At 52.8% G+C, this 27208-nt stretch overlaps 3 protein-coding genes across 7 annotated transcripts in view; all 3 read right to left on the reverse strand.

The window, feature by feature from the left end:
- Positions 1-3142, reverse strand: part of ILKAP (ILK associated serine/threonine phosphatase) — a 33982-nt gene extending 30840 nt beyond the window's left edge. For 2 of the 4 annotated variants that reach the window (XM_079782378.1, XM_079782376.1), the window contains exon 1: positions 2985-3142. In XM_079782378.1, coding sequence (XP_079638504.1) covers positions 2985-3033 — 49 coding nt within the window. In that variant the 5' untranslated portion in view covers positions 3034-3142. The remainder of the gene's footprint in view (positions 1-2984) is intronic. The other 2 variants (XM_079782377.1, XM_079782375.1) reach the window with 1 other exon arrangement.
- Positions 3143-9256: 6114 nt separating this feature from the next.
- HES6 (hes family bHLH transcription factor 6) lies at positions 9257-11252 on the reverse strand. 2 transcript variants are annotated; one of them, XM_079782083.1, is made up of 4 exons: positions 11106-11252; positions 10929-11015; positions 10741-10822; positions 9257-10523 (listed from the first exon to the last, which is right to left on the reverse strand). In XM_079782083.1, exons 1-4 carry the CDS (start codon positions 11184-11186, stop codon positions 10084-10086), a joined length of 690 nt encoding a protein of 229 aa, XP_079638209.1. In that variant the 5' UTR covers positions 11187-11252; the 3' UTR covers positions 9257-10083. The 2 variants fall into 2 exon arrangements, with proteins under 2 accessions (XP_079638209.1, XP_079638210.1); XM_079782084.1 differs by having other exon boundaries at positions 10252-10523; positions 10781-10822.
- A 4210-nt stretch (positions 11253-15462) lies between these two features.
- The window catches only part of PER2 (period circadian regulator 2), a 35121-nt gene continuing 23375 nt past the window's right edge, over positions 15463-27208 (reverse strand). The window contains exons 17-23 of the mRNA XM_079783053.1: positions 26621-26785; positions 25429-25683; positions 22593-23431; positions 21107-21293; positions 20062-20254; positions 18978-19128; positions 15463-17580 (exon numbers count right to left, since the gene is read on the reverse strand). Coding sequence (XP_079639179.1) covers positions 17431-17580; positions 18978-19128; positions 20062-20254; positions 21107-21293; positions 22593-23431; positions 25429-25683; positions 26621-26785 — 1940 coding nt within the window. The 3' untranslated portion in view covers positions 15463-17430. The remainder of the gene's footprint in view (positions 17581-18977; positions 19129-20061; positions 20255-21106; positions 21294-22592; positions 23432-25428; positions 25684-26620; positions 26786-27208) is intronic.

Consider the following 27208-nt stretch of genomic DNA (forward strand, 5'->3'; position numbering starts at 1 on the left):
AGGTGAGCGGGGGTGCCAGACCAAGGTGGAGCGCCGGTCGCTGTCATTGGAGCAAGCCTCTGGTGGTTATTGAAAGTTCTTTGCTCCCACATGCCACAGTCCTGCCTGGCGCTCGCACCCGCTGCCAGTGCCCAGTTGCCTCCTCTCGCACCCGCTGCCAGCACTGGAGCCACCGCTTGCACCCATTGCCGGTGCCAGCCCCGCTCAAACCCGTTGCTGGCCCTGATCACCCCTAATGGCTTCTCCACCTCCCCCTGCTTCTGAGGGGCACTGTCAGCCTATGGGAGCAGTGCCAGCAGGACTGGGGGCCACAGCGGGAGGGGCCCGGCGGGGGCACAGAGAATGGGCCAAGACCCGCCCCTGTGCCCACTGCAGCCTCACGGCCCACAGTTCCTTTCAAGGTGCACAATTTTGTGCACTGGGCCCCTAGTCTACACTAATAAAAGAGAAAGATAGCCGAAACCGGTTTGGCTCAGTGGATAGAGCGTCGGCCTGCGGACTCAAGGGTCCCAGGTTCGATTCCGGTCAAGGGCATGTACCTTGGTTGCGGGCACATCCCCAGTAGGGGGTGTGCAAGAGGCAGCTGATCGATGTTTCTCTCTCATCGATGTTTCTAACTCTCTATCCCTCTCTCTTCCTCTCTGTAAAAAAATCAATAAAATATATTAAAAAAATATTAAAAAAAGAAAGATGCAAACCAACCGTACCTTCGCGACACCCACCAGCCAATCAGGAGTGAGTATGCAAATTAACCCAACAAAGATGGTGGGTTAATTTGCATACGTAGGCACCGAGCAGCCAGGGGCGGGACGGGATGCTTGCGTCGTCACCATAGCGAGGACGCAGGCGTTCCGCACCGCCCCAGCCGCTCAGGGCCTCTGGGCAGCGTGGGAAGGCAGGACTGGAGCAAAAAGAGGCGGCTCTGGGCCAGAGCGGAAAGGCGGTGACTGCAGCCAGGGAAAGGAAGGCCCATTCTTGCACGAATCTTCGTGCATCAGGCTTCTAATATAGAAATAAAAGGCTAACATGCAAAGTGTCCCTTCAGGAGTTTGACCAGGAGACCAGGAGACCAGGAATTCGATCACTCGCTATGAAGAGCGCTGACCACCAGGGGGCGGCATGGAACAAAGGAAGACACCTGTGAGCAGCCAGAAGGCCCTGACTGCCCACCAGGCCTAGGGACCCTACCCGTGCACAAATTTCGTGCACCAGGTCTCTAGTATAGTCAATAATATTGTAATAACTATGCTATGCATTGTGCCAGGTGGGCACTAAACTTATTTTCAAGTTATATAAATGTCTGATCACTATGTTGTACACCTGGAAACTAATATAATATTGTTTGTCAACTGTAATTGAAAAAAATTTTTTTTAATTTTTTAAAAGGTTGTTTGGTTGTTGTATCATCTCAAGGATGCCTTTCTCTAAGCAGGCCCAAATTGATTTCAGGTAAAAAGTTATGATTTTTTTTTTTTTAACGAAAAGCTTATAGGCACATCCCCAAACATAGTCAGATACAAGTTATACTCCAACAACAAAGTAAAAAAGACAGCATATACAAAGCCACAGTTTTTATGCACAACTAGAACAATTTCGAAAACGAATGGCCAAGTTGAGTACTTAGATGCTTCTGTACCAGCCATTACAGGGAATGGCAGAGACTGGCCAGGCTGTTCCCACGTGACAAGCCAGCATCCAGGCCACGTGAAGGACAGAACCACCCCCGTTCCAGTACCCCAAGTTGCAGTACTCCTCCACACTGGTCAGTTGAGAGCTAGATATTCTCCCTTTGCGCACATCGTTGCCAACCTGGAATCTCTGCAAATCACAAGTCTACCCATCTTTACTAGTAGAGGCCCAACCAATTCCAGCACCACTTTCCTTCCCACTCTCTCTCCTCCAACACTCAGCAGTTCCCACGGTCCTTAACTTTTGCCAGTTATCATTGCAATCACTTGCATTCAGAACTAAGCCCTTAGAAAGCAAAGGCTGGCTCTTGTTCACCCTTGTGTCCCCTGCAGTGGCAGTTCTGAACCCGCCGTCTCCGGACTCCGGCTGAGCAGGCCCGGCAAAATCCCCTGGGGACTTATTAACAGACTCAGGGCCCAGCCCCAGACTTTCGGATTTTGTGGGGATGAGCCTGGAAGTCTGTATTTGTTTTTCAAGTGTTCCAGGTTTTCTGCCAACAAGTCGGGTTTGGAAGTAAGGTCTCACCTGCAAATGCAGCACGGAAACGTCAGCAGGATTTGTCCCATTAAAACCCGGACACACAGCAATAACAAAGGCACTGGTCTCCTACGGCTAATGCGTGGGGCTCAAACCCCAGCCTGCAGGAACTCACCCCCGCGGTCAGGGCCGGGCCGAGGGATGGACCTGGGCCGGTGCTCCTGACTCAGGGGAGAGGGGGACTTCCCGTGACCCGGGAAACTACTATCAACCGAAAAATCAGAGAAGCACAGAGGATGATTCAAAAACACGAAAGATAACGCTGGCGATTCCTTCTATCTCTGGAGTAAAAACAAACCAAAACAAAACCCTGAACTTGTACACGCACGCGCGGAAAAACGTAGCTCAAGGGAAAAGCAATTCAGACCCAGGCCGGAGGGCTGCGGGCTAGAGGGCTGCGGACTAGAGGGCCCCGGACGCCGCTCCACATGCGAAGGCGGAGGGACTCTGCGCCGGGCCGACGCTGAGCTACCCGAAGCTGGGCTGCCGGCGCGTGAGTGCCGCACACAAAAGCCGCGGGGGCCGGCGCTGTCCCCGGCCCGCGTCTCGAGCAGAGCCCTTTCTTCCTACGCAGCGAACATGGCGGAGCTCTCCGGGGCTCCGGAGCTGCAGTGCGCACGCTGGGGCCGGGCCCGAGGCGAGCGCGCTTGCCCGCCCTTCTCCTCCCACCGACCACCTCGGGCGCCGCGGCTTCCAGGCCGCCACCAGCCCGCCCGCCTGCCCCCTTCTCCTCGCCGGCAGGGCAGCCCCTCACTTACCGGCAGCCGGCGAGCGCTCGGGCTCCGGCAGGTCCCCGAACAGGTCCATGGCGGAAGCTGGTCGGCGGAGGCAGACGCGCAGCCCGCGAGCGGCGGCGGCCTGCACACTCGGCGTCCGCAGCAGCAGCTGGGCGGTGGCGGTCAGGACGCTGTCAATCACCCGAGGGCGGGCCCGGAACGCCACCAATGGGCGCGCGACGTGGCTTGGCCGCCCCAGAATCCTACGCGCGGGCGATGCTGGGCGGCGAGGGGGCGGGGCCGGGCGCACGCGCACAGGACTCTAGGGCCGCGGACCTGATGCTGAGGCCGCCATGTTTCCTGGGGAGTTCCGGCCTCTTCTGCTGTGCTGTAGCCCCGGCATCCGTTCCAAGAAGGCTGTCCAGAGAGAAATGTCTAAGTTCAAGGGCAACTATAGTGAGCCTTGATGTCTGGGAAGGCTCCATGGAGCTTTTCACAGGCGTCTGCCCCGTCACCCGCACACTCCCACTGGGGGCGAATGTCCGTTCCTAGATCCTTCATTGTAGAGCTCGAGAAACCGAGGCTTAATTGAGCGGCCCTGTGCGTGAGGACTGAAACCAACTAAGTTGCCAGATGGACAGGAGGCATCCCAGCTCTGCCTACACCCTTTCGGCAGGTGAGGGGAGCGGGACAGGAGGACGTGATGTTCCAGAAAAGCAGCCTGTGACCAGGGATGGCCTGGCACACACAGACCTTTCTGTTCTATGCCCAGTGTGGACGAAAAGGGGCTACATACCAAACCTGGCAAGCTCAGGGGACGACTGCATGGTGGGCCTTAGACACTCAGACCTGAAGTAACCACATGGGATGGTCTGAATGCAAAACTTTCTAGGTGGGTATCTTCCTTGACAAAGGTCAATCTTGACCTTACCTGAGCCTGCATCTATGATAATAATAATATACCTTCAGAATACCTGGGTAATCCCTTTTCCCAGATCCCTCAGGGCACAATCTCCCACTAGAGATTTGTGCCCCACACGTACCATCTCTATGTGCTGAAAATGTTAACTATCCTGTACCCACCAATGTAAATGAAGTCTGTGTCTCTCCATTTTACTTTTTCTCCAATCTCAGAGATTATCCCTGCTTTGCTTTCTCCTGCCTCCCTAATCTACCACCAATGGATTTCATGTAGCTCCAGTTATGCTTCCTCCTTTGATTGTAATGTATAAAAAACAAACTGCAAAACTGCCATTACCCAGAGCATTATCTCAATCCTGTAAGATTTCACTTCTGGGCATGTCCTCAAAGGTTGGCTCAAATTAAACTTCTACGACTTTTCTCAGGGCTGGACGTTCTTTCATGGTCAGTGCCAGTTTGGGGCCAGACACTAGTTAGGCGTTTTGCAAATGTTAATTTTATTTAATCTCTCACAGCTTGTGAGGAAAGTAATGCTGCCTTTCTTAGATCTGCAGGGGCTTCCCCTGGAGTCTTCAGGTGAGATCCCATTAGCACTGGAGTAAAACGTCTATTATCAGGAATGGAAAAACCTCATAATACATGGGATGTGTGTGTGTTTGCAGGAATGTGCCCAGGGCACATTGGGAATGCAAAGAAACTGTCGACTCTGAGGGCACTTGGGCTGGACACCCCCAGAACCTCCTATGATATGTGGAGTTCGGGGCCCAGACTCTCCTCCTCGTGGGTTCTTGCCTCATGAAGTTTAAAGAATAAAATTCTCAGATTAAAAGGACTTGTTAGTAAAAGTGTGGAAATTTATTGGAAGCAAATACACATTCCCACATAGAGAGGGGTTCTCGAGGGGGTAACCAACTAAGCCCCTTTGTCTAAGGTTTTAAAGGCTGGAAGTTCTTTATCTATGCTCCCTTCTAATTGGACCCCTTCCCCATTTAAGACCCCCGTGCTTTCCTAATTGGTCATTCTGCAGAGTATCAGTTTCAAAGGTCAAAGCCCATGTGGTGCCCCCTATTTCTCTCCCCCTTATCTTGCAACATTCCTATATCTTCTGTGAATGTATGCCTTCCTCCTGTAACATTTCTATATCCTCTGTGAAAGTATGTCTTCCTCTTGTAACATTTCTCTATCCTCCTCTATCCTCTGTGAAAGTAAGATAAGCATTCTGGTGTCTTGGAGCTACTTCTGTCCTTCACATATGCATTCCTCTCCCATGAATCCCCTTTTCCCTAAAACTGCCTGTCCTGTCTCTAAAATTCCTTTCACTACCAGGGGCTTCATTTAGGGTGGAGGGTGGAGGGTGGAGCACAAAGGCTTGGATGTGGGGCTGCCTTGCCTCTGTAAGGGACAGAAAGGAGTTAGGTGGATGAGACAGTTAAGGTGGAATCATTTCACCAGGTTTAACTCAACAGGGGAGCCATTTTTTGCAGTTAGAAAATCTCAGTGTTCCCAAAGGCACCCTCTCCTGCTTCCACCCTGTTTGTTATCTGTAGTCATTTCACAGAATTACAGACCCAGCTATTGTCACAGCAGAAAGAGCCCTAGAGGCCTTGTGCTCCCTGCCTCTCCCCCCTCCCCCCCCCCCTATCCTGTTCTCCCCAGCCTTTCTCAAATCATCATCCACCCAGGGGCTCCTGCCAAAACCTAGGCAACCCCCTTGATTCGTGCCTTTCCCTCCTCCCAGACATACAATTTAGTAGGCCTTGCCTGTTCACCTCAAAACCTCCACATCCCTTTCTGCCACCATATTTCCTTACTATGCACATGAGACTGCCTCCTCTCTCTTAGACTCTTGTCTTCCTACAGTTGATTTAAAAAAAAAAAAAAAAAGAGGGATAATTTGAAAACCTAACTCAGCCCATTGCCCTCCCCTACTTAAGTCCTTCAATTGCTTTCCGTTTACTTTGAATAAAATCCAAACTCTTTGCCATGTTTATGTGGCCCTCTATGATCTCACCTGTATAGAGATATCCCACCTCCCACAGCCCGTCCCTTGACTGTGGCCCAGTCCCCTGGTTCCTTGCTTTTCCTGTGAACAGTACAAAATTTACTTATGAATATATTTGACTTTTCACAAATGATTTGACTTTTCACATTTTCTGAAATTTTGAACCATGAAAATAAATTTACCAGAAAACTATACTTCATTCACTTAAGACAGGGATTAGTTCACAGTTATTCACTTTTTATGTGTTCCCTCCTTGAGAAACATGCCTGAAACAACCCTCTCCTTGCTCGACATCCGCCGCTGTTGGCTTTCGAACTCTGGGGAGCTTTTACCACCACGACGTGCAGGCCGCCTGTACCCCGCGGTCGACGGCTCGGGTCCCATAGGGGACCCATCCCAGGGGCCCTGGGCTGGAGCCAGCGCAGCTGTGCGGCTCCAGCTGCGGAGGATCGGTGCTGCGGGGCACTAGCCTTTATCGCTTCCTCTCCCGGGGCCTGGGATGTTGGAGAGAACACTGGCCAGCCAGGTGGGGATGGGAGTAGGGGTGATCACTGAACTCGGTTGACACCGCGGGACTCCAGGACTCCCAGCCCTCGGCGGAGGGGGCGCGGCTTTCGGACCAGGGAGGTTTCTGGGAATCGCAGTCCCGGCTTGGCCAGCAGCGGCCTCGGAGAAAGGGAAGTCGAAGGGTGGAAACTACATCTCCCATGAGGCTCCGTGGCTCACCTTGGGCAAGAAGGGGACAGAGCGGGCGCGCCCACAGAAAGGGGCGTGGCCAAAACTCCGCTACGTCCCCAGCCCCTGGAGTTCCGCACCCTCTTTCCGAAATCCCTTCGGCTTCCGCGATGCAGGCTCTGGGCTGTCCACCGGCTGGTGCGCCGCGCCGCGCTGAACGAGACTGGCCGGATCCGCGCCATCGGGTCACTGGCAAACGCCCGAGCCTAGAGCTGAGCTGTAGAAGGGAGGTCAGGCGGGGTCTTAAAGGCCTCGGCCAGGCGCTCCGCGTGGAAATTGCGAGGCGAGTTAGGTCTGCTGCCCAAGTCGGATTAAGGATGAAATGTGGGTGCCTGGGTTCGGTTGGTGGGAGAAATGACCCACGTGGAAATAGGAATTCGAACTAGATTCATGGATCTGATTGGGTGGAAGTGGGATGACAGAAAAAGAAATAAATTGAGGGTGACTTCTATATTTTTTGTCTAATCAGTGGGGTGCCTGGAAGTGGTAACAAGTACAGTGACAGTGCGTTTGGGGGTGAGAATCACCCCTGGCTTGTGATGTCCACCAGACACCCAAGTGGAGACATTGAGTACACAGGATGGAGGGAGGCCAAGGGTGGAGATGGGCTTTGGATGGAGGGCACACGGAGGAAACCAAATGGGCCAGATGGAGTTTTCTTGAGTTGGCGAGTTTCAGGACAGAAGGAATGGTACTATGAGGAGTGCTTCACTGGAAGGTTGGGTATGGTGAAACTTAAAGACACGACCTCTGGACTTGGAAACCTGGATGTGTCTGGAGATCTTGACAAGGGCAGTTTCAGTAGAGAGGTGGAAGCAACATCCAGACTGGAGAGGGAGGGGAGTGAGAGGTGGGAAGGTGAAGACAGTGAATATCGATGTTGCGCTTAAGGAATTTTGTTTTAGAAGTGAGAAACAAGGCAGAAGCTAACAGGGTACGTGGGGGCCAGGGAGGTTTTGTCTCCCCTTCTTCCAGATGGAGGTATTACAGCTTGTTTGTAGGATGGTAAGAACGATCCAGTGCAAGGCGAGATTTATGATGCAGTGAAGAGAGCAGAGTCACTGAGAGATCAGAGGGGAGGGAACCCAGCGACACAGTGTATTGTGGTGGACGGCAGAATGCCTGGGCAGACACAAAGGTGGATGTGGTACACAGGATAAGGGATCCCCAAAGATATGCACATCCTCATTCCCAGAACCTGTGAATGTACCTTACATGGCAAGAGGCCTTGCAAATCTGGTTAAGGATTAAGGACCTTGAGATAGGGAGAGTATCCTGGATCACCCAATTTAATCACAAGGGTCACAAGGGACCTTAAAAACAGAAGAGGAGCCATAACCGGTTTGGCTCAGTGGATAGAGTGTTGGCCTGCGGGCTGAGGGGTCCCAGGTTCGATTCAGGTCAGGGGCATGTATCTTGGTTGAGGGCACATCCCCAGTGGAGGGTGTGCAGGAGGCAGCTGATTGATGTTTCTCTCTCATTGATGTTTCTAACTCTCTCCCTCTCCCTTCCTCTCTGTAAAAAAATCAATAAAATATATATTTTTTAAAAAAAACCAGAAGAGGAGGGTCAGAAGGAGCTGTGACTATGGGAGAAGGGTCAGATAGATGCAACGTTGCTGGCTTTGAAGATGGAGGAAGGGGCCACCAGCCAAGGAATGCAGGTAGCCTCTGAAGCAGGGAAAAGAAAATAGATTCACTCTCAATCCTCCAGAAAGTGCAGCCCTGCCTTGATTTTAGTCTACTGAATTCTGTCTCAGACTTCTAACCAATAGAACTGCAAGGTAATACATGTGTGGTGCTTTAATCCACCAAGTTTGCAGCCATTTATGGCCGCCAAAGTTCACCACAGTGGCCTCTGGAAGCCACAGGGGACAGAGGTCTCACAGGTGGACCTGCTCGTCATGTGTCCCTGCGGACACATCCTACATCTATCTGTGTGGGGCAATTAAAATAATGCCAAGAATAATATTTCTATCTTCTCAAGCCCTGTCTTATGGACCTGCCTCCCTTACCCACCCCTTCAACAACTTACCCCAGTCACTAAAATTAAGCTGCATCTGGTTAGAACCTGATGACTGAGGCCTAAGACTGAATCCTAAGGAAGCCAGTGTGAAATGCCGCTGGTGGTGTGGACCTGCTGGGGGCCTTTGTCAGAGGGCTGTTGGGAAAGTTGTTCTCAAAGCACAGGTACACAACTAGAGAGGAGCAATGAAGCAAAAGAGGGGCTGGACTACCTATAGCAGTGACTGCTGTTAACTGACCACATGGTAACTGCAGGTCCTGACCCAGCCCAGGAGGGAAGTCTCCCTACACCCCAGCTGCCCATCCAAGGTTCTGACCTCCTGAGCCCAGTCTGACCTCCAGTCCAAGCTGCCTGCAGCCATGGTGCTTTCACTTCAAGTCGTGATCTGGGTCACAGAAGTCACCAGCAGTAGTGGAAGCTCGCTCTCAGTCAAGAAAAGTGACAACCTAACACAAGCAGACTGACACCACACTCATGGATTCTAACACAGGTTTTTAAAAGAAACTTCCAAATCACGTGGCTAGAAATGAAGCACTCGTTTATTCCTGGGAGCTCATGAACCAGAGAATGGTCCAGGGGATAGGCTGTTTCCCTATTGCTTGGTTACTTTGGAGACAAACCCCATGAGCAGGTCGGGTCTAAGGACCTGCAGGGGAAACCCATCTGGAGCTGCCGTGCAATAGGGAGGAGGAAGCACTGTCCACTGTGAGACAGAGAATCCCATCGCCACTGCCATTACACTGCTTGCTTTGCTGACGAAGCGTGAGCATTAGATACAGGAAAAACTTACTTGGTTTGGTATTTATATTTGACACATTAATGACACCACATCATTCAGTAATACTTCAGAAGGGTAACTAACTCTCCAAAATCATTTATTTAGTAAATTGGAATGTTCAATAGCAACCTAATTTACAAACTCACGTCTGCTAAATGCAAGACATACAGAAAGCCTTGCTTCTCTGACAGCTATGGGCAATTCTGCACCTGTCTCCCCTGTGCCCTGGCTGAAGTGGCAAGTTCAAGTTTCTGCTCAGGTCAGGGCTGCCAGGGCCTGAGGACTCCTTCTGCCCCAACACTAGTGCCCTGCACTGAGGAGAGGCTCAGCACCACTCCGGTCAGCCCTGCCCCAAGGTGCACACAGTGCCCAAAAAGGCTGGACAGGCAAAAGCCAGGGAGAGGGAGCCCTGGTGGTAGCGCTGCAGCTCCCTCCTTGAGGTGGGGGTGGAGCAGGGAATAGGACTGTGGGGTCCATAAAAGTTACTCTCTTAAGGAAAGGGCTAGGAGCCTGACTGGGCTGGTCATCCAGGACTTCCCTACAAGCCACCCGCTAGAAAAGGACAGATGTGGGAGACATCAGGACCCTGCCCCACCACATCTGGACTCCAGGGAGGAGGAATTAGAGGCGGGAAGGCTGGGCTCACCTTTGCAGGCTCAGGACTGGCAGGCTGGTGATGGTCACCAAGGCCTCCAGATGCTCTGGACTATGCCCGCAGAGGTCAGGCTGCCCAAGGCCACAGGCACCAAGTCCAGGCCCTCAGCAGATGCTCGGCTCAGTTCAGACTCGGGGGCCTCCTCTAGATCAGAGCACAGGTCGTCCCCGGGGACTGGGGGGCTGGGGACTGGGGGGCTAGGTATCGGGGACACCAGGGCCCCTCCTGTGAGCCAGCTGCTTCGCCTAGTGTCTCCCGGGGGGCCGACCAGAGCGTCCCCGAGCAAATCCCGGAAGCTGCTGCCCTCGCGCAGTGGCATGGACTCAAGCAGGTGGTTCAGGAGCTGGGCGGCGACGGTGGCGTCGATGGCCTGGCACGTGGATACGAACGTGTGCACCTCATGCATGCACTGGATGTAGCCGGCAGCGAAACGCTCGCTGGCTTCTGCCTGCAGCTGCTCGAGCCCTGCACCCGGGAATGGGAGGGAGAGAGCCGTGCCCGGTCCGGTGAGCCTGGACTGCCGTGTCCTGACCCACCCGTCAAGCGGTGATGGGGCTCACCCCGAAGATGCTGGGGCACGCCTTGCTCCGGGATGAGCTCTCGCCGCCGACTGCACAGGGGCGTCAGACGGAGAAGTCTTCCATTCGGCGAGCCCCAGCCCGCGCGCCCTGCCACCACTCACCGCGAGCCCTGCCCCGCAGCACTCCCTGCACGCGCCGCACCGTCAGCTCCAGCACCTCGGCGTTCTCCAGCTTGGCCTGCACCTGCGCCGGCGGGGGCGCCAGGTGGGGAAGGGAGGTGAGGCGAGGCAATGCCCCGACCCCCGTCCGCCCGCTCAGCAGCCCCGGGGCACCGGCCCGCCAGCCTCACCTCGGTGCCGGCCAGCAGCTGCCGCAGTTCCTGCAGGCTCTCGTTGATCCGCGCGCGCCGCTTCTTCTCCACCAGGGGCTTCCGGGCCTGCGGGAAGAGGGCGACTAAGCCGCAGCGCCGCGCCGGCCCCCGCCCCCCGCCCCCGCACGCCCACACGCCCGGGGCCCCAGTCCTCACCTTGCGGTCCCCCCGCGCCTCCCAGCGGTCCTTATTCTCCCGGCCCGCGCGGTCCCGTCTAGGCGCCAGGGGCGAAGCCATAATCAGCACCGCCCGAAGCGCCGCGGGCGCGCCCAGCGCCCTCAGTTGCACCGCCGGCGATAGCCCCTGCCCTCCCCACTCCGCTTCTTCCGCCCGCACACGGCCCCGCCCCTTTTATAGAGCTTTATTTGCATCTCTAGGCGCCCATTGGCCGCGTAGGGCTGGAGCCGCTGGCCGGAGGCGCACCGCAGCCAATTAAAGCGGCGCGCTTTGTCCAGCCCCGCGGTCCTAGTCGGTAGGCAGCTGGCGGGGCGTGGCGGGCGGGCGTGGACCCCAGCTCCGCCTCTGCGCGACCCCCGCAGGGGAGGCACAACAGGGGGCGGTGACCCCAGGAGCTGAGGCTCGGGGTGCGCTGGTTTCCCTCCATACCCTGAACAACGCCCCCAGGTCAGCTGTGCGTGCGGGCAGGAGCTCATCCATCCTTCCACCTATGCATCCACATTTGGGTTCATCAAGTGCCTCCCCAGAGGAGCGCTGAGTGCTGAGTCCTGGACCTGGCGGGCAAAGTCAGTCAAGCCCGTGGTCTCCAGACTGGAGGGGACCCCGGGTCTGGACTGGCGTGGCTGCAGAGCCCCGAAAGTGGGTGACCATAGGGCAACGGGGGCGGGAGCGGGCCGTGGCCCCCTTGCGTTTCTTGCGGACTCGTGTGTCTGGACACCGCCCTCCCCTCCGCCGCCCTCCGCTTGTGCGGGGATCCTAGTAGGGCGGGGTTCGTCGGCTTTGCCGCACGTCCAGGCTCCCCTTCTCTGGCCATTCTCCCCACCCCCGCTCGTCCTTCCCTCCTCTGCCCCGCAGCCCCCACAGCTGGACATCATCCCGTCACCCCTTGAGCCTCTATCTCCTCCTAATCCTAATGCCCTTCGCTCCTTCGGTCCCCCTTTGACTTCCCTTTCCCCTCTTAGCTCCACGTCCACCCTTCCCCGGGCGCAGCCCCCCTTCCCTGGTCCCCATCCCTGGTCCTTTGCCTGGCCCCCCTCTCCCCAGTCTCCTTCATCCCTCCCGCCGGGCCCGCCCCCTTCGGCTCCCTTTACCCTCCTGCCCCCGACCGCCGCCGCCCCCCCCCCCCCCCGTCCCCCACGTCCCCCCCCACCCCCCGCCGCCCAGGCTCGCAGAAGCCGCCGTCTGGACCCCGTAACTTGATGCCCGTGACAGTTGGCAGCTGCAGCCGCTTCTGGAGAAAAGCGGCGGCCGCGCCAAGAGAGACAGGTGTTGGCCGCTCTTTTGTCGCCGCCGGCTTTGTCCCGCGGGCAGGAGGCGGGCGCGCCTGTGTCCGCCAGACGACCGCCACCCCCACCGCGGGCCGCCCATCTGCCAGCCCGGCCTCCGTGCGGGAGGGATGTGTGGGCCGTGGAGCCTCGCTCTTGAACCGTGCCCTGGGGACGCTGGTCAGGCCGCTGCTCCGCGGGCCTACGTCCTCACCACCGCCTTCCGCCAGGCACACCCTCCAGACTCGCCCTTCAATGGCCATTTCCTCACTGTTCAGATCTCAGCTTCCTGATTCACTCACCTGGTGGGAGTGCACCTGTTCCACAGCAGCATTGCACCCTTAACCAGTGCTCTACTACTCACCAGGGATTAGGATTAGGATTGTACCTCCATCCCTGGTCAAGGATACGGCCCGATCTAGGGCCCCCTATCTACCTGGTCTCCTAGGAGCACTGGGTGGGTAGGGAATGTCCAGGAACTTTGGATTGGTAGGACGAGACCATAGAGACTATCACCACTCCATCCCCAGCCACTTAAGACAGCCCTGGCAGCCCTCCGGGTGGGAATTTCACTGGGCTCCCCACCAGAGGGACCTCACAGGCAGGGCTAGTTTAATGAGAGGTTTGAAGGTTCCCAGAGTCACCTCACTGACTTCTATTACTACCTGGGAGCCCCTTCTGCTGATTCTCACCTGTGTCTGAGCTGCCACTTGGTTGCTTCTTTGTGAGCAGGCCCCTGAGACTTCCCCAGCCCAGCACTACTCACTCTGGTATGAACCTACTCCTTTACTTTGCTCACCCTGTTGTCCTCAGTCTCCTCCACAAGCCAGAAAACTCAGCGCTCTCCCTTCTGCCCTCTCCTGGTTGCTCAGAGACCCAACTGACCTTCCATCCTCCATACCTACTGGGGGCACGGGCAGAGTTAGGGGGTGGACCCCAAGCTGGCCTGTGACATTATTCTTCTTTGCCATTTAGACATCACTCCAGGAAAGGAAACACAGCCCTGCACACATGCATACACACACACACACACACACACACAACTACAGTTAAGTTTTCACTACTTTGAGAAGCTGAGATATGGAAAAATAAACTCAGTGATATTTCTCAAATTATGATTCATACCCCTGTCATTAGCCATTATATTATTTGAACAAGGCCAAACATGTGTTTTAGAGTGCTCTCCATGAAAGTCAGCTCATAATGGAACAGGATGATCCGGACCTTGGGGGAGGCCTCAGGGAAAAGGTCAATAGAACACCTGATTGGGTACTGAGTGTGGGGGCCAAGGAGGACAAATAAAGGCAAATGGTGCAAGCAAAAAATGAAAGGCAACAAGGAACTCCAGAAAAAATAAAAAATAACCAGTCCCAGAATAATCTTAGCACATTATTTGGCTCAGTAGCCAATTCTTTCAGTCACAACACTATTCATAGGGTTTCAGCATTTAGAATCAATCTGTAGAGAAGGCAAGGAAAGCTTAATTATGATTATAGGACATAATATAAAGTTGGTTGTAAAAGGAAAGGACAGGAGATAGTTGTCAGGGGAAGGGAGGAGGTGAAAGGAGGGCTGGGACCTGAAAGCCTTGTTTTGCATGGGGTGGGGGTGGGGTGGGGGTGTTGAAGAATGCTGTTTAGAGTTGAAGGAAGGAAAAATTAAGTGCTGGGATATGCCCAACTGGGATATGACCAAGAGCCCTTGGGGGGGAAAAAAGCATAAGGATAGAACAGGTGTGTTAGTCTTGATTGGACTGGAAGTTGCCCAAGGCCCCATCTTTGAAGTCAGCCTCAATTTCGCTCAGTGGGCCACTAGTTGGCTAGTTTGGCCTTTTCCTTACAGAAGCCTGGCTACTCCATCTTGGGGCCACCAAGTCCTCACTTCCTCCTTAACATGACCTCCCTGAGCAGACCTATTTCCTGCCATTTGTCCCTTGGACTGATCCCACCTTCAAAGGTTGCCTGAGCACAGACTTCCTGAGTATACCCTTTGATCCCCTCAGATCCAGGAACAGAGGCCAGCAGAGGCTGGGCAGGGCTCCGGTGGCCACAGGGGGACCAGATAGCGACAGAGGTGGCAGGCCATAAATCCCCAGGGAACAAAGGCAGTGGGCAGCCTGTGGATGTCTAGGCCCCTTGTGGGCAATCAGCCCAGGGGGCTCTGAGCAGCTCCTTTTAGTTTGTAAAAAAGGGGGGTGTTGTGCCCTTGGGGTTATATGGTAAATAAAAATGCAATTAAGGGTCCCCAAAGGCACTCAGAACTTCAGTGAAACAGCCATATCTGGCTATTTAAGGCCAGTTTTCAGAGGCCTCTGTGCTCACTGGGAGGACTTAGCCTTTTGTCCCCCTCCCTCCATCACCACGTGGATGTAGGCAGTCAGGCCAGGAGACAGGGTCAAGCCACCTGATTACAGGATGAGCTTTATATCCCTTTATATTATGTCCTGTAATTATACTTAAGCCTTCCTTACCTTCTCTATAGATTGATTCTGGAAGGCTGGGGACTGGGTCCACGATTCGCTCATCTCTTCACTCTGACCCGCCATGGTCCTCTACCGTTTTGACCGGGCCCTGCATGGCTTCATTATCACGAAGGAAGGAGTGGGCAGGGGGGCTGGGGGAGATGGTGCTGTGCTGCCTGTATCATCTCTGATGGAGACAGTAGGCTTTCCTGGCCCTGCCGTCCTAGCCTCAGCCCTGTGGCCAGCATCCAAGCAGCCAGCCCAGGGGGGACAGACAACCTTGGGAGGGCACAAGGGAACAAAGTGGGTGGCTGGGGTTATGCAGAGCAGAGAGGAGCTCCAGGGCTGAGTAGAACACCCTGCCCCGCCGCACCCCACCCACAAGTGATTACAGGATGAGCTTTATATCCTAGAAAGTCCACTGGGGAGGGCCACACTCAGACAGGAGGGACCGACTCAAAGCTGCCGTGCAGGGAAGAAGAGGGGGTCCTTTGTGAGAAGAGTCTGTAAGGTAGGATTTCTAGAGTTCTTTTAAAAAACATCTTTTGATAATCTTTTATCTCTATTCAGTTTTTCCTCGGTATTATATTAAAAATACATACAAATAAAAATAAAAATATACTTGCTTTATTTACCAATTTTCTAAAAGGCAAAAAAGTCATAAAAAGACACAAGCAGTCAACAACATATTGCACTGGGCGGAGAAAGCTTGGTTTGGGCATGAACCAATCACTTGTCCGGCAAGGCTAACAAGTCATCACACAGACTCTGGGAGCTTATTTACATATATTTTAGAAATATATTAAAAAGAAGGCTCAGTTTAAATTTGAGGAAAGGTTTTCATAACACCTGTGTCAGCACATACACTAAAGGAAACATGACTGGAGGCATGGCACGTGTAAACAACTTCACAAAATGCTCCTGTTGTCATTCTCAGCACAATGGAGCTATGCAGTCAACAACCAGTGGGTGTGCACTGAACAATGAAATAATGCCGACGGTAAACACTCGTAACAGTAGAGGACGTTTTGGCAGTTTGTGTTCAGGAGACCCATGTAATCCCTTCATGACCTCACTTCAGAGGCAGGGAGCAGTCTGTAGCATCTAATTATCACACAGAGGCACAGACTACATCCTCCACTTGGGTTCCTGAAGGTGATATTACTTTGTAAATAAAATAAAAGTTAGACAGTTTTCTGTTTGAGTTAATAAAAAATAGGATTGATATTCAAGAATAGGATGGTTTTATTATGAAACCAACTGGATTAAAGGGGACTTCACTATTCTGGTAGCCACCTCTCCATCAAAGAACAAGCAGAAACCTGCTTCCTTTAAGTTTCTACAGGCTCAATGTAATTTTAAGTCAACTGCTTCATCAGTGGGAACTTCTCATTCACTCCAGGGACCAATACAACTTTTTCTGAACAATCTTTGGGATATATGATGCAACATGAGGTTTTGCAAAAAGTTGGGCAGACTGGCCTCACTCTTCCCCAAGTGTCCCAATGACCTGAAAGTGCCAGAGAAACTGGGGGAAGTCACCAAAGAGACTGAAGCTGCACCAAGTGAGGTGAGGTTCATGAAGAGACTAAGGGCTGTCCCAGCCCAGGGTGTGGTGGGAAGGGTGAGCTCACAGTATCAGCGGCTGCTCTGCCTGAGTCAGAGCTGATGTCTGGGACTCGTCAATTGAAGAACACGAATGGGTCCCAAACGCAGGGATCAAAGCCTGGTTTGCAGAGGGAAGTCACCATGAAGAGATGACAGACAACATGCTTTCATGTACATACTGGTCATGGTCTGAAAAGGAGCCAGGAATGATGTTCTACCTCAATACACAGAAGGGTCTGGGTGAGTGTTAATCTGATGGAGTTGGTTACACAAATCACTAGGCCTTAGTCCAGAGCAGGCATTTCAACTTTGTTCACCCCAAACTGGAGTGACATCAGGTAGCAATGTCTGGCACTATGGTGTCTGAAGCCAAAGCTGCCGGTTTGTTTCACACCACTTAATGCAAAACATTTTCAAAAAGAAAATTAGGAGAGGCAGTCATTTCCACTTGGTATGTTTTAAAAACATCTAGTTTGACTAGATAATAATTTAGATAAAAAGCAGCTTCCAAGAGAGGACAGAATTTGATCCACACAAACACACCCTGGAGAGCTACAGGAGGCGTGCCCTCAGCTCATTTGGAGTCACACATGGGCACAGCCTGGTGTGATGCCTTGGACACCCCCCGGAAGCCTAGTCGGTCCGGGGACTTCTGTGAGCGCTCAGGTGGCCTCCCTGACACTTACACAAGGGATTCAGTCTTTCTTAAGTTATATCACAGCTAAGTCTCTTCCTTGTCTTCCAAAGACCACATTTATATTTTAAATATAAAAACGTCTTTCTTCCTAAACTCTTCCCACCCTCCAAAAAACTATGGATTTTTTCCCTAAAACAAAACAAAACAAAACAAAAAAACCAACAAAAATTTATCTGTCCATTTCCTTAGAAACAAATTGTGAAGCTCTGTCCTCTTCCATCACTGTCTAAGGTAGATTGGCTGTTGGAGTGGGCGGGGGTGGGTTGGGGGCAGTTACGTCTGCCCTTCGTTTTTGTGGCTCAGGGGAGGTCCATTTTCCCTTTCTTTTTTGTCTGTGGCTTCGCTGAGTGCCAGAGGAGGGCTGTCTTCTTCATATGGTACACAAAAGCTGCCTTTTCCCTGGCTTTCACAGTAAACACATTCCTAAAGAGAAAAAACATGAAATCAGTAAGAAAAATGCAGTTCAACCTGAGTGAGGTGCAGTGACGAGGTGTTAGCTGAAAGGCTGCTGGAGGAGAGAGGACCAGCTGTTTCTGAGGGTGCTGCTCAGCTGTGGGAGTCATGCCTGTTTTAGGAGGAGGCCAGCTCTGCTGGACCCTTATCTGAGAGGTGGTCTGCCTATGGGACCTGGAATTAAGTTACTAGCCTCAGTTTTCTCATCTGTAAAATGGGATATCAATAATGTGCCAAAGGAGGGAGGGTCCTAAAGGGAGTGACTCACTCCGGATGCCGCTAAGGTTGGGGTTGTGTAAGACTGGGACAAAAATTGCAGCAGTTCAGTACCTGGAGGACACCGAGAACTGGCAAGAGCAGCTTCTAGGCTAGGGTGTGGGCCTCAAGAGGGAGTGGGGAGAGAAGCTGGGGTACAGACATGTCTTTGGAACTCTCAGAAAGAAACAGAGACAGAAGGGACAGCTGGAGGGAGGCAGCCATTAAGAGCAGAAATTTAATATTCCTATCGTTACTGAACAGTCTACCTGGATATTGAGGGGTTATAAGAAGGTGTTCTTTTTTTCAACATTGTTCCCAAAAAGGTTTTCTAAATACCTAATCTCATAGGAAGATTAAAAATTTTTATTTATTGGCTCAGTGGATAGAGCGTTAGCCTGCGAACTGAAGGGCCCCAGGTTCGATTCCGGTCAAGGGCATGTACCTAGGTTGCGGGCACATCCCCAGTAGGGGGTGTGCAGGAGGCAGCTGATCGATGTTTCTCTCTCAACGATGTTTCTAATTCTCTATCCTTCTCCCTTCCTCTCTGTAAAAAAATCAATAAAATATATATATAAAAAAGACTTTAAAAATTTTATTTATTTATTGAGAGAGAGAAATATCGATTTGTTGTTCCACTTATTTATGTATTGATTGGTTGATTCTTGTATGTGCCCTGACGGGATTGAACCCACAACCTTGGCAGCGTATTGGAACTACGCTCTAACCCAGCGGTCACCAACCTTTCAGGCCTCACGGACCACCAGTGGTCTGCAGACCACCGGTTGGCGACCGCTGCTCTAACCAACTAAGCTATCTGGTTAGGGTAAGGTATTCCTTTTTTAAATAGAAAACACAACTAAAAGAAAAAAAAATTCAAATTTCAGCACATGATTGAGATTAGATATTTCACAAGACCTTTTTGGGAACAACATTGAAAAGCCCTTGGAAGAAAGTTCTTCGAAGCAGACTTACAGTGTCCCAGTATCTTTTCACTTTCTCAATAAACTTTGAATTCTGGAAGTTTTAAATTCACAGAACAGGAAGCAGAATACCGAGTGCTCCGGAGAGCCTTTTAAGGCGCTGTCAGAAAAGCAGCTCGGTGAGCTCACCGACACATTGATGGCCGTGGGCAGGCCGCCTGCCCGCACCCAGGGGTGCACCTCCTGCAGCTCCTGCTTCTGCCGCTCGGTGAACCGGGGCTGCCGTTTCTGCAGCAGCTTCAGCTTCTCTCTGTCCTCCTTCAAAACCTCATCGACGTTTCTTCACCGCATGTTTAGAAAGAGGGAAGCTTTAGAATGTCTTTTTCCTTAAAGAATACACCTTTCCTTTCAGTATCAATAATGGAGTTTTAGATGAATTTGATTAATGCAAATTTCCTTTTCATTTAAAATAGGTTACCCTGTTTAGGGTTACTTACCATCCCTAGTAATAATCGTGGTTTTTCTATTAAAATGACAATCCAAGTCACAATTTTACTTTTACTTTAAATTATACACAGGAGCTGGGTGTTTGCAGATGCTTGGTTCTGTACAGGGCAATTCAACTGGGCAGTTCCTACCAGGAGGCGGTGGGTAGAATACCTTCCCTTGCCTCCTGCCAATGCTGGACCATTGGGAAGCGGCCCTGGAGATGGAGCCCTGGTCTACTTTAACCAGAGACCTAGCTGTCCTGACCTCAGAGTTAATCCTCCCTTCTTTCCCTCCTCCCTCCCCCTTTCCCTTCTTTCCTCCACCTGCCCTATGGAAGAGGCTTCACAGAGGCAGGGACCATGAATGTTCCTTGGAGCAGCTGGGGACAGACCCGATTCACTACATAGCAGCTGATGGCCATGGGACGGTTATCTACCTTAACCCTTGGTTTCTGCATCTCTAAGACATACACACCCCATTTACCCCACAAGGTTACTGGGCAACAGAGCAAAAGCGATGGAGTTGGCACAGATGCTTCATAAACGTGTAGTGCGACACCCTGGAGGGTCGCCGGGAGCTTGTCTTCTCCCAGCCTGCAACGGATTACTCTGAAGGGCTCTATGGCCCAGGCAACCATCTAGAGAGAACCTGCTTCTCTATCTGCTCCACTCAACTCAGCCTGAGAGGTGGCTTTCAGAGGGAAGTTCCCCCTTGACTGGCGGCCTTGTTTGAGGACTCTTTTACCCAACCCTTCCGTGTCCCTAGGGAAAGGCCGAGTGATTACCGGGAAGGCATCTGGTACGTCATCATGACACTGTCGTCAGTGTCGGCCATCAGCAGCCAGACGGGGTCCTGGAGGACGTACTTGATGAAGTGCTCACTTTCTTCCATGTCTGCCTTCGCTTTTGCTTTGTGGTTATTCTCTGAAGAGTCAATGCTTCCGAAATATTTGCTGGTGTGGCTGGTGTTACTACTGCCTTCAAAACACAAAAAGTGGCGGTTAGACCACTGATGCCTTGCAGACCGTGCTTGTGGACATATGCTAGGTTAGGGAGCCGAGAGTCTTATTTGGTAACTTGTGCCGGTGTTGGTGGATTTCCCCTTTTCTTCCCCATCCTCGAATTACCTGGATAATTAAAATGGGATACCAACTAATGCCATGGAGTGGCTCTCCTGGGGAGGCCTGAGCAGCCCAGGTCGAGCCTGTCTTAGAAATCACGCCCCCTTTCCTAGCGCTCAGCACCTCTCTACCAAAACAGGCCACAGAGAAGCTGGTTTTGGCTTTGTAAGCACGAGGCAGCTGGCCTAAGTATGTTCCAGCGAGCCTCCTGGAAGGAGCAAGGCCAGAGAATGGAGAAGTGGAAGTTCACTTTGGGGCAGCAGGGATCTCTGAGTTTGTGGGGAGGATTCATGTCCCATTTTAATAGGTCCACCCACTTGTGCGATCTGGTGGGAGAAGCACGCCACCCATATGCTAGGCTTACCCATGGGGAACCAACTCAGGAAGGCAAACCCTGGCCGGCCCTCCCAGCCTGCCCAGGGAGCCTGGGGGATGGTCCAATAAGGGCCAGTGGGGTGTGAGGCCTGCTGTGGCTCCGACATGGAAGCCAGCAGGTGAGAATGCGGGTTCTGACTGGGTAGGGCCTCACCACCTGGGGGCAGAGCACCTGTCTGCCTGTCTGACCTGCTGTGAGCTTTGAGTGCCAGCTGGGCCTGGTGTGCACCTGGTGCTAGGCCCTGAGCACACATGGCCTGTGGCTCCGGTGCAGCTGGGTCCCTCTAGTGCGGGAGAAGTGAAAGCTGCCCAAGTACCTCAGGTACCAACATACCTGTCCCAATTCTGGATGCATCGCAGCCCAGAGAGCTGGAGCCCAGGGAGTCGGAGGTGGCAGAGGCCCCGCTTCCAGACAGGGCTGACCCTGCAGCTGAGCAGAGGTCCTCACGCAGTAAGAGGTCAAGCAGGTCACTGGACGTGGAGAGGGCATCACTGTTCTGGGCATCTGAGGGCTCAACTTTCTTTAGGAACAAGAGAAGACACCAGTCAAGACACAGTCAGGACACAGCTCCCCAGAGCTGGGGGGCAGCTGCAAAGCGACTGTCTGCACAAAGCCACTCAGGAAGATAGTGGATGGCATTCCTCCTCAGACCCTGCCTTTTCATGTGCCAAATGAACAGACCTGTGGGTACTGGGACTACAATTAGGATCTAGGTGGTGGCCTATGAATGCATCTCATTCAAGTAGATTTTGGGAGAATCACGCAGTTCTCAGATCCCTGGGGGGGAAGTTTTATGCCTGCTCTTCCACTGTAGCATGCACGGAGGTAGGAAGAGGCCACCACATACCCCAAGGCTGCTCTTTGGTGGTGGGTTCTGGCTTCCTGTACCTGTGCCCCCGAGTGGGGGCAATTCTGGGAGCACCCCAACCCTCTGGCCATTGGAACTGAAACTGTAGGCCAGACCCCAGAAACAGGAGTGGGGAGGGTGGCAGACACCTTGGGAGGCTGATCTGTGTTTCCTGGGCCCCACTTCCTCGCCTGGGAGTGTGCCCTCCAGAGAGCACCTACTGGTTGCACTGCCATAGCTTAGGCCACTGCACACTGAGCTGTCAGGACACAAAACCTGTGGGAAACCATGATTTCTTTAATGGAGTAAGAGTACGCCAGCAGTCCTGAAGGCACAGGAGAATGGGGCCGCTGGCTCACCGTGAGAACCTCTGCCCTCACCGCCCTCTCAGGAGCTGAGTTCTGGCATTCAACCAGCTGTGCTGTGTGCTCACAGTTGTCACATAAAATCTCAAGCCCGCCCTGGCTGGTGTGCTCAGTGGTTAGAGTGTCACCCCCATGTACCTATGGGTTGAGGGTTTGATTCTCGATCAAGGGCATGTACCTGGGTTATAGGTTCAATCCTTTGCCCCGGTCAGGGAATGCGTGGGAGGCAATCAATCAATGTGTCTCTTTCACATCAATGTTTCTCTCTGCCACCCCCCTCCTTCCCATCCCTTCCACTCTCTTTAAAAATCAATGGAAAAAATACCCTCCGGTGAGGATTAACAAAACAAGAAAGAAAGAAACAAACAAAAAACCGCAAGGCCCATGACAAGTCACAAAGTCATGTGGGCTGTTTGGACCTTGCACTTATCATCAGACAATCAATCTTCCTTCGTTCAGATCCAAGACAATAAAAAGGCCCCAAGTCTACTCTGATCAGGTTGTTTAGCTGGAAAACATTAATTTCCAGCACAGGTATTTATGTCTAAATTGAAATACTTGGTGGGACCCTTGGCGTAAAACACTGGTGTCTGAGATGATGACCTACCGTGGGTGCTGCGGGGCCACCCGCTGTAGAGAAAGAGCAGCAGGGAATCCTTGCATTCGGCGGTGCCTTTGGTGGCCAGTCCCAGGATGTGCCTGGTTTGCAGTCTGGCCCAGCACCTGCTGACCCTGCTGTCCCTGCAGCCGTAGTGCTGCCCTCAGGGGCCTCCTCCAGCTGGAGCAGGTTGAGCTGCAGAGGTGAGCTGCTGCGGGACTGGAAAAGTGGTGGGGAGGCCCGACCCAACGGCCCGGTGGACGACACTGGCGTAGCCGGGGTGGCCACACGTGACACCGGTGGCCAACACTCTGCCCGAGGACAAGCACACGACTGTTTGGGGAGTGAGGTCTGACCAAGGAACTCAGGCTGCGAGGCAGGGATCATCTGGCCAGGGAAGAGGGTCGGGGGCAAGTTCGGGGTCACTGTGGGGAAGGGATAGCTGGGTAACACCAAGGCCATGACTGGGGCCAAGGGGGCAGTGAAAGGTGGGGGCTGGATGTCCATGGGCACAGTGGGCACCGTGAAGCTTGTGTGGGGCTCCATAGGTGCTGCTGCCACGGCCCCTGGCACTGGTACAATTCCTGTGGCTGGGAGCACTGGCAGGGAGTAAGCTGGCACTGGGGTAGGGAAGGGCATCGAGGGGCAGCTGGACTGGGATGTGTCTGATGGTGACCAGGCTGTGGCATTCAGGCCCACCAGCGGGGGCCGGTGGGGCACGGGCCCCCCAGACCCAGTGCTCTCGGAGGAGTCCCGAGGCTTGAGCCGTTTGGATTTCAGTTTTCTGTTCTTCCCAGTTTTTTTCCAGGCTGAATCTATTCCACAGGTGTTTCTTAGTCCAGGAGCAACTACAATAATGGAAAAACAACCAGAGTTGAAAATGTACGTGATTTCTATTATGTCAATTCTCAGAGACATATAGAATCTCAGAAACTTGAAGGCACCTCCTAGTTTAACAGTCCAATGTTCCCAAATGTTAGCCTAAACACTGTCAGAAACACCATATGGTTTCCCTGATCCGTGAGAAAAATTAGGGCAAAATGTTAAGTTTTTATAAAACTGGATTCAATCAATTTAAAGGACCATTCTTAATTGCAAGATCACATTTCTTGTTTTCTTCTGGCATTAAACTGTCCTTTCTTTTATGAAATAATGATGGTGATAAGTGGCATTAAAAAGGTTTTATTTGTCCAAAAAAATAAAAATTAAAAAGCTGGCATTTCTATGCTGTTCCCCAGTACTGGTTTGTGAAATCTGATGTCATCTAAGCTGATTTTTGGATTTTATGAGCTTTACCACTACTGGTCCTTAAAAAGAGATGCTTCCTGTCTTGCCTGTGATTCCACCCAAGTGCAAGTCAAAGGGCGGGAAGGAGCACTTGCCCTCAGAGCCAGATTCTTCCTCTCCGGTGACAAGTGGCTGAGCTTCTTTAGGAGGCTGGAGGGTCTCAACTGGTGACGAAAGGGACTCTGGGCATGTCCCCAGGCCTCCCCTGGCCATGGGCCAGCACCAGGAGTACTATGGCTGGGTGGGATGGGCAATGGGATGGTCCGAGGAACCTCAGGTTTTCCTGTCATGGCACACAGGCTGACTCAGGACTCTTGCAGCAGGTGTGCGGGACACCTGTCAGCTGTGCCAAGGGGGTCCTTACCTTTGCTACATGCTGGAGGCAAGTGGGCCAGCCAGAGGCAAACTGCTAAGAGGGTAGAGGTTTTGTGATTCAGACTCTCTAGCGGGTGTTCTTCCAGAAGGAAATCTGCCCCTGGTGGGACTGGTGGCTAGAGCACTGGGCTCCTGAAATACCATGTCAGGGTCTGGGCAGGCTGCTGTGCATAGCTCTGCAGTCTGTGCACCTCGCAAACTGCTGAGCCAAGGGGGCAAGGAGCTGCAACTCTGTCCCAAGCCAGGTCCACTGGGTGAGTCTGCCCAGGGCTGGGAGAACACCTTTTTGTAATTTCCAGAGGTTCCCTAGGGCCTGGCAGTGACCTTGGGTCTGGGGAAGAAGAAGGCAATGAAAAAGTACAAAAGACAATCTTTATAGAGGGTGTTGGCCTCTCTCACATCATATTCACTTTGCTGTGCCTGCCCTGAGGCTCAGGGGAGTGGGGTCATGTGCTGTGTCTCCTGAGCTCGCTAACCCTGACCCTGGGTCAAGCCCTGGGAGCCCAGGACAAAGGTGGCATCTCTGACCAGCCCAGCCTTGTCCATGGGGCCTGGGAAGGTGGCTAGGGGTCTGGAGCCAGGCTCCCGGACCAGAAAAGGGGCAAAGAAGCTAGTCTATTCTCCCTCATCCCTTGCCCTTCAACCACCTGGTGGCAATCTGCCTAAAGGACAGCTTCATGCACACACAGGTTCTGGAGGCTGCAGCCCAGCCCTGAGTCAGCCTGGCCAGGAGGGTACATCTTCTGGTATCAGCTTGGACTCCCTCCTTCCTCAAGAGCCAACACCAAATACCCCATCAGTACTGTGCCCATTCTCTTTGGGTTGAGTTAGCTGTGGCCTGCCTGGTTTTCTGAGAGCCCCATTGGGGTGGGCAGATGGGGTGGAGTCCCCTGCACCTCACAGTCACCCAGGCAAGAAGTATCTGATGAGGTGGCATTGCAACTGTCCCATCCTGCACTCCACCACTATTTAAAGCACGGTTCCCTGGGGAACACGAGATGACATCCTTGAGAGGGGGCCATGGAAACAGATGGCATCCCTAGTCAAGTCCCAACAGCAATCTTACAAACTCAGGCTTCCTAAGCTGGGGGCATTTCATACTTTGAAAGCTGCACTGGACTCCCAGTACTATTAGGAATAAAGGTTTTTAAAATCCACATACAATTCAGGTATCACCACCTACCTCTTTCACTCAACTGCCCCTTGGATCTCTCTTGTAAGTAATAATTGCAGTGAGACTGGAGAACACTAAGTTTCCTCGTTTCCTTGAACTTCAACAGGAAGCTCTGCTCCTCCTTCTGGGTGTGGGCGGCCAGCACTTCCTTGGTGAGGCCCAGTCTCCGGAAGGGCTCCTTCTCCTGGCTGAGGCTGCAGGGCATGGCGGGGCCCACGAGGCAGTCCAGGGACTCAGGTCCACTTGCAGGGTCTTCCACCGTCTCTGTAAGAGAAGATGCAGACCACGCATCTGCAAGGGCCCTTGTATTTTAAAACAACTGACAAACCCTGAGACCACTGCCATGAGAGATACTGCATGAAGCCCCCCACATGGGGGTGAAGTCCATGAATATCTGTGAAACCTTCTGAGAAGGTTCACAATAAAAGGCAAACAGCAATGGCAGAGACCCTACTACCCAGGGCTCCAGGGTCAGTTTGCTTAGGCTGAAGTTCAGGTACCTCGGGCCTTCAGCCTCTGACAGGGAAGATACTCTCTAGCTGTCATCAGCTTTCAGAGCACAACAGACTAAGGCTGCTGTGTGCCCTGCCCAGGTTCAGGACTATGCACATGGCAGCTCGGATCATGTGGAACTGGGGTACAGACAGGACAGGGGCAGGTGGATGCAATGACCATCCTGGAAGGGGGTCTGGACACTGACTCTGACATGTATTTTTTTCCTCATTGTCTCCCTCTTCTGGAGAACAACTTGGAGATGCCACCCTGGGCTATACTGCTGTTCAGACCTGTACTGGCTCTTTCCTGCCCTCAAACAGGGAAGCGGGGACCCTGAAGGGAAGGGCAAAGCCGGGCATGGGAAGCAGGGAGAAGGATCCAACGCCTGAGGGTTCTCTCAGCCCAATGAGGGGAGGTTGCTTTGGATCCCTGGCTCAGCACCACCACAGTGCTGTCCATATTTATGCCTGAGCAGACAACTGCCAGTAGGTGGCGCCAGAGCACAGCAGGAATCAGAACAGGTGGGGCCACACCCTGCCCTGCACATCAGGTCTCTGGATTTCCTGGACCCCCTTTATCAGGCTGTGGTAGGGCTGCTCTGCACTTGCATAAACTTAAAGAAAAAGTTAAGATGGCAGTCAAAACTTCTCATTTTCATTGTTAAAATTACTTTACTCTCAACATCATCCCAGAGCCACAAGCGTACCTAGCTCAGGTTGTGGCTTCTTGTCACCCACGTGCACGATGGTGCTGCTGTAGCTGCACTGGCTGGTAAGAGACACCACACTCCCCGCCTTGCCGGGCAGCGTCAGCGAGGTCAAGTGCGCGCTGACGTCCGCATGTGTGTTTGCTCTAGAGGGCACCACTGCCTCTTTATAAGAGAAAATGGAAGGAGACACAAAAATGCAATGAAAACGAACCATTTGTGTAAGAAATGCCACTGTCTAGTCAGATCCTATACCCAAGTGATTGCACACATCCTGGCAGGTGACGGGTTATCCTCACGTGTTTATTCATGGGGGAAAGGTGGAGAAGAGAAATTCTGAAATGTGGACAATTTGACTCTTACATCCTGGGTCGTCTGGGAGGGGCAGGCGGTTGGGCAACTCAGGGGGCTCGGGTCAGGGGCCTCTGCTGGGAGCCCAGCCCCTCGAAGGTCTGTGGGCAGAGCACAGACTGTCCGTCACAGCATGACTGTCCAATTGCATGTGCTTACATCACAGGGGATACCTGATTTACCCTCCTAGTAACGACCACCGGGATGAGCACCACGTTCAAGTGGCCTGCCATTAAC

Source organism: Cnephaeus nilssonii (assembly GCF_951640355.1).
Source record: "Cnephaeus nilssonii genome assembly, chromosome: 10".
NCBI classification, from domain to species: Eukaryota; Metazoa; Chordata; class Mammalia; order Chiroptera; family Vespertilionidae; genus Cnephaeus; species Cnephaeus nilssonii.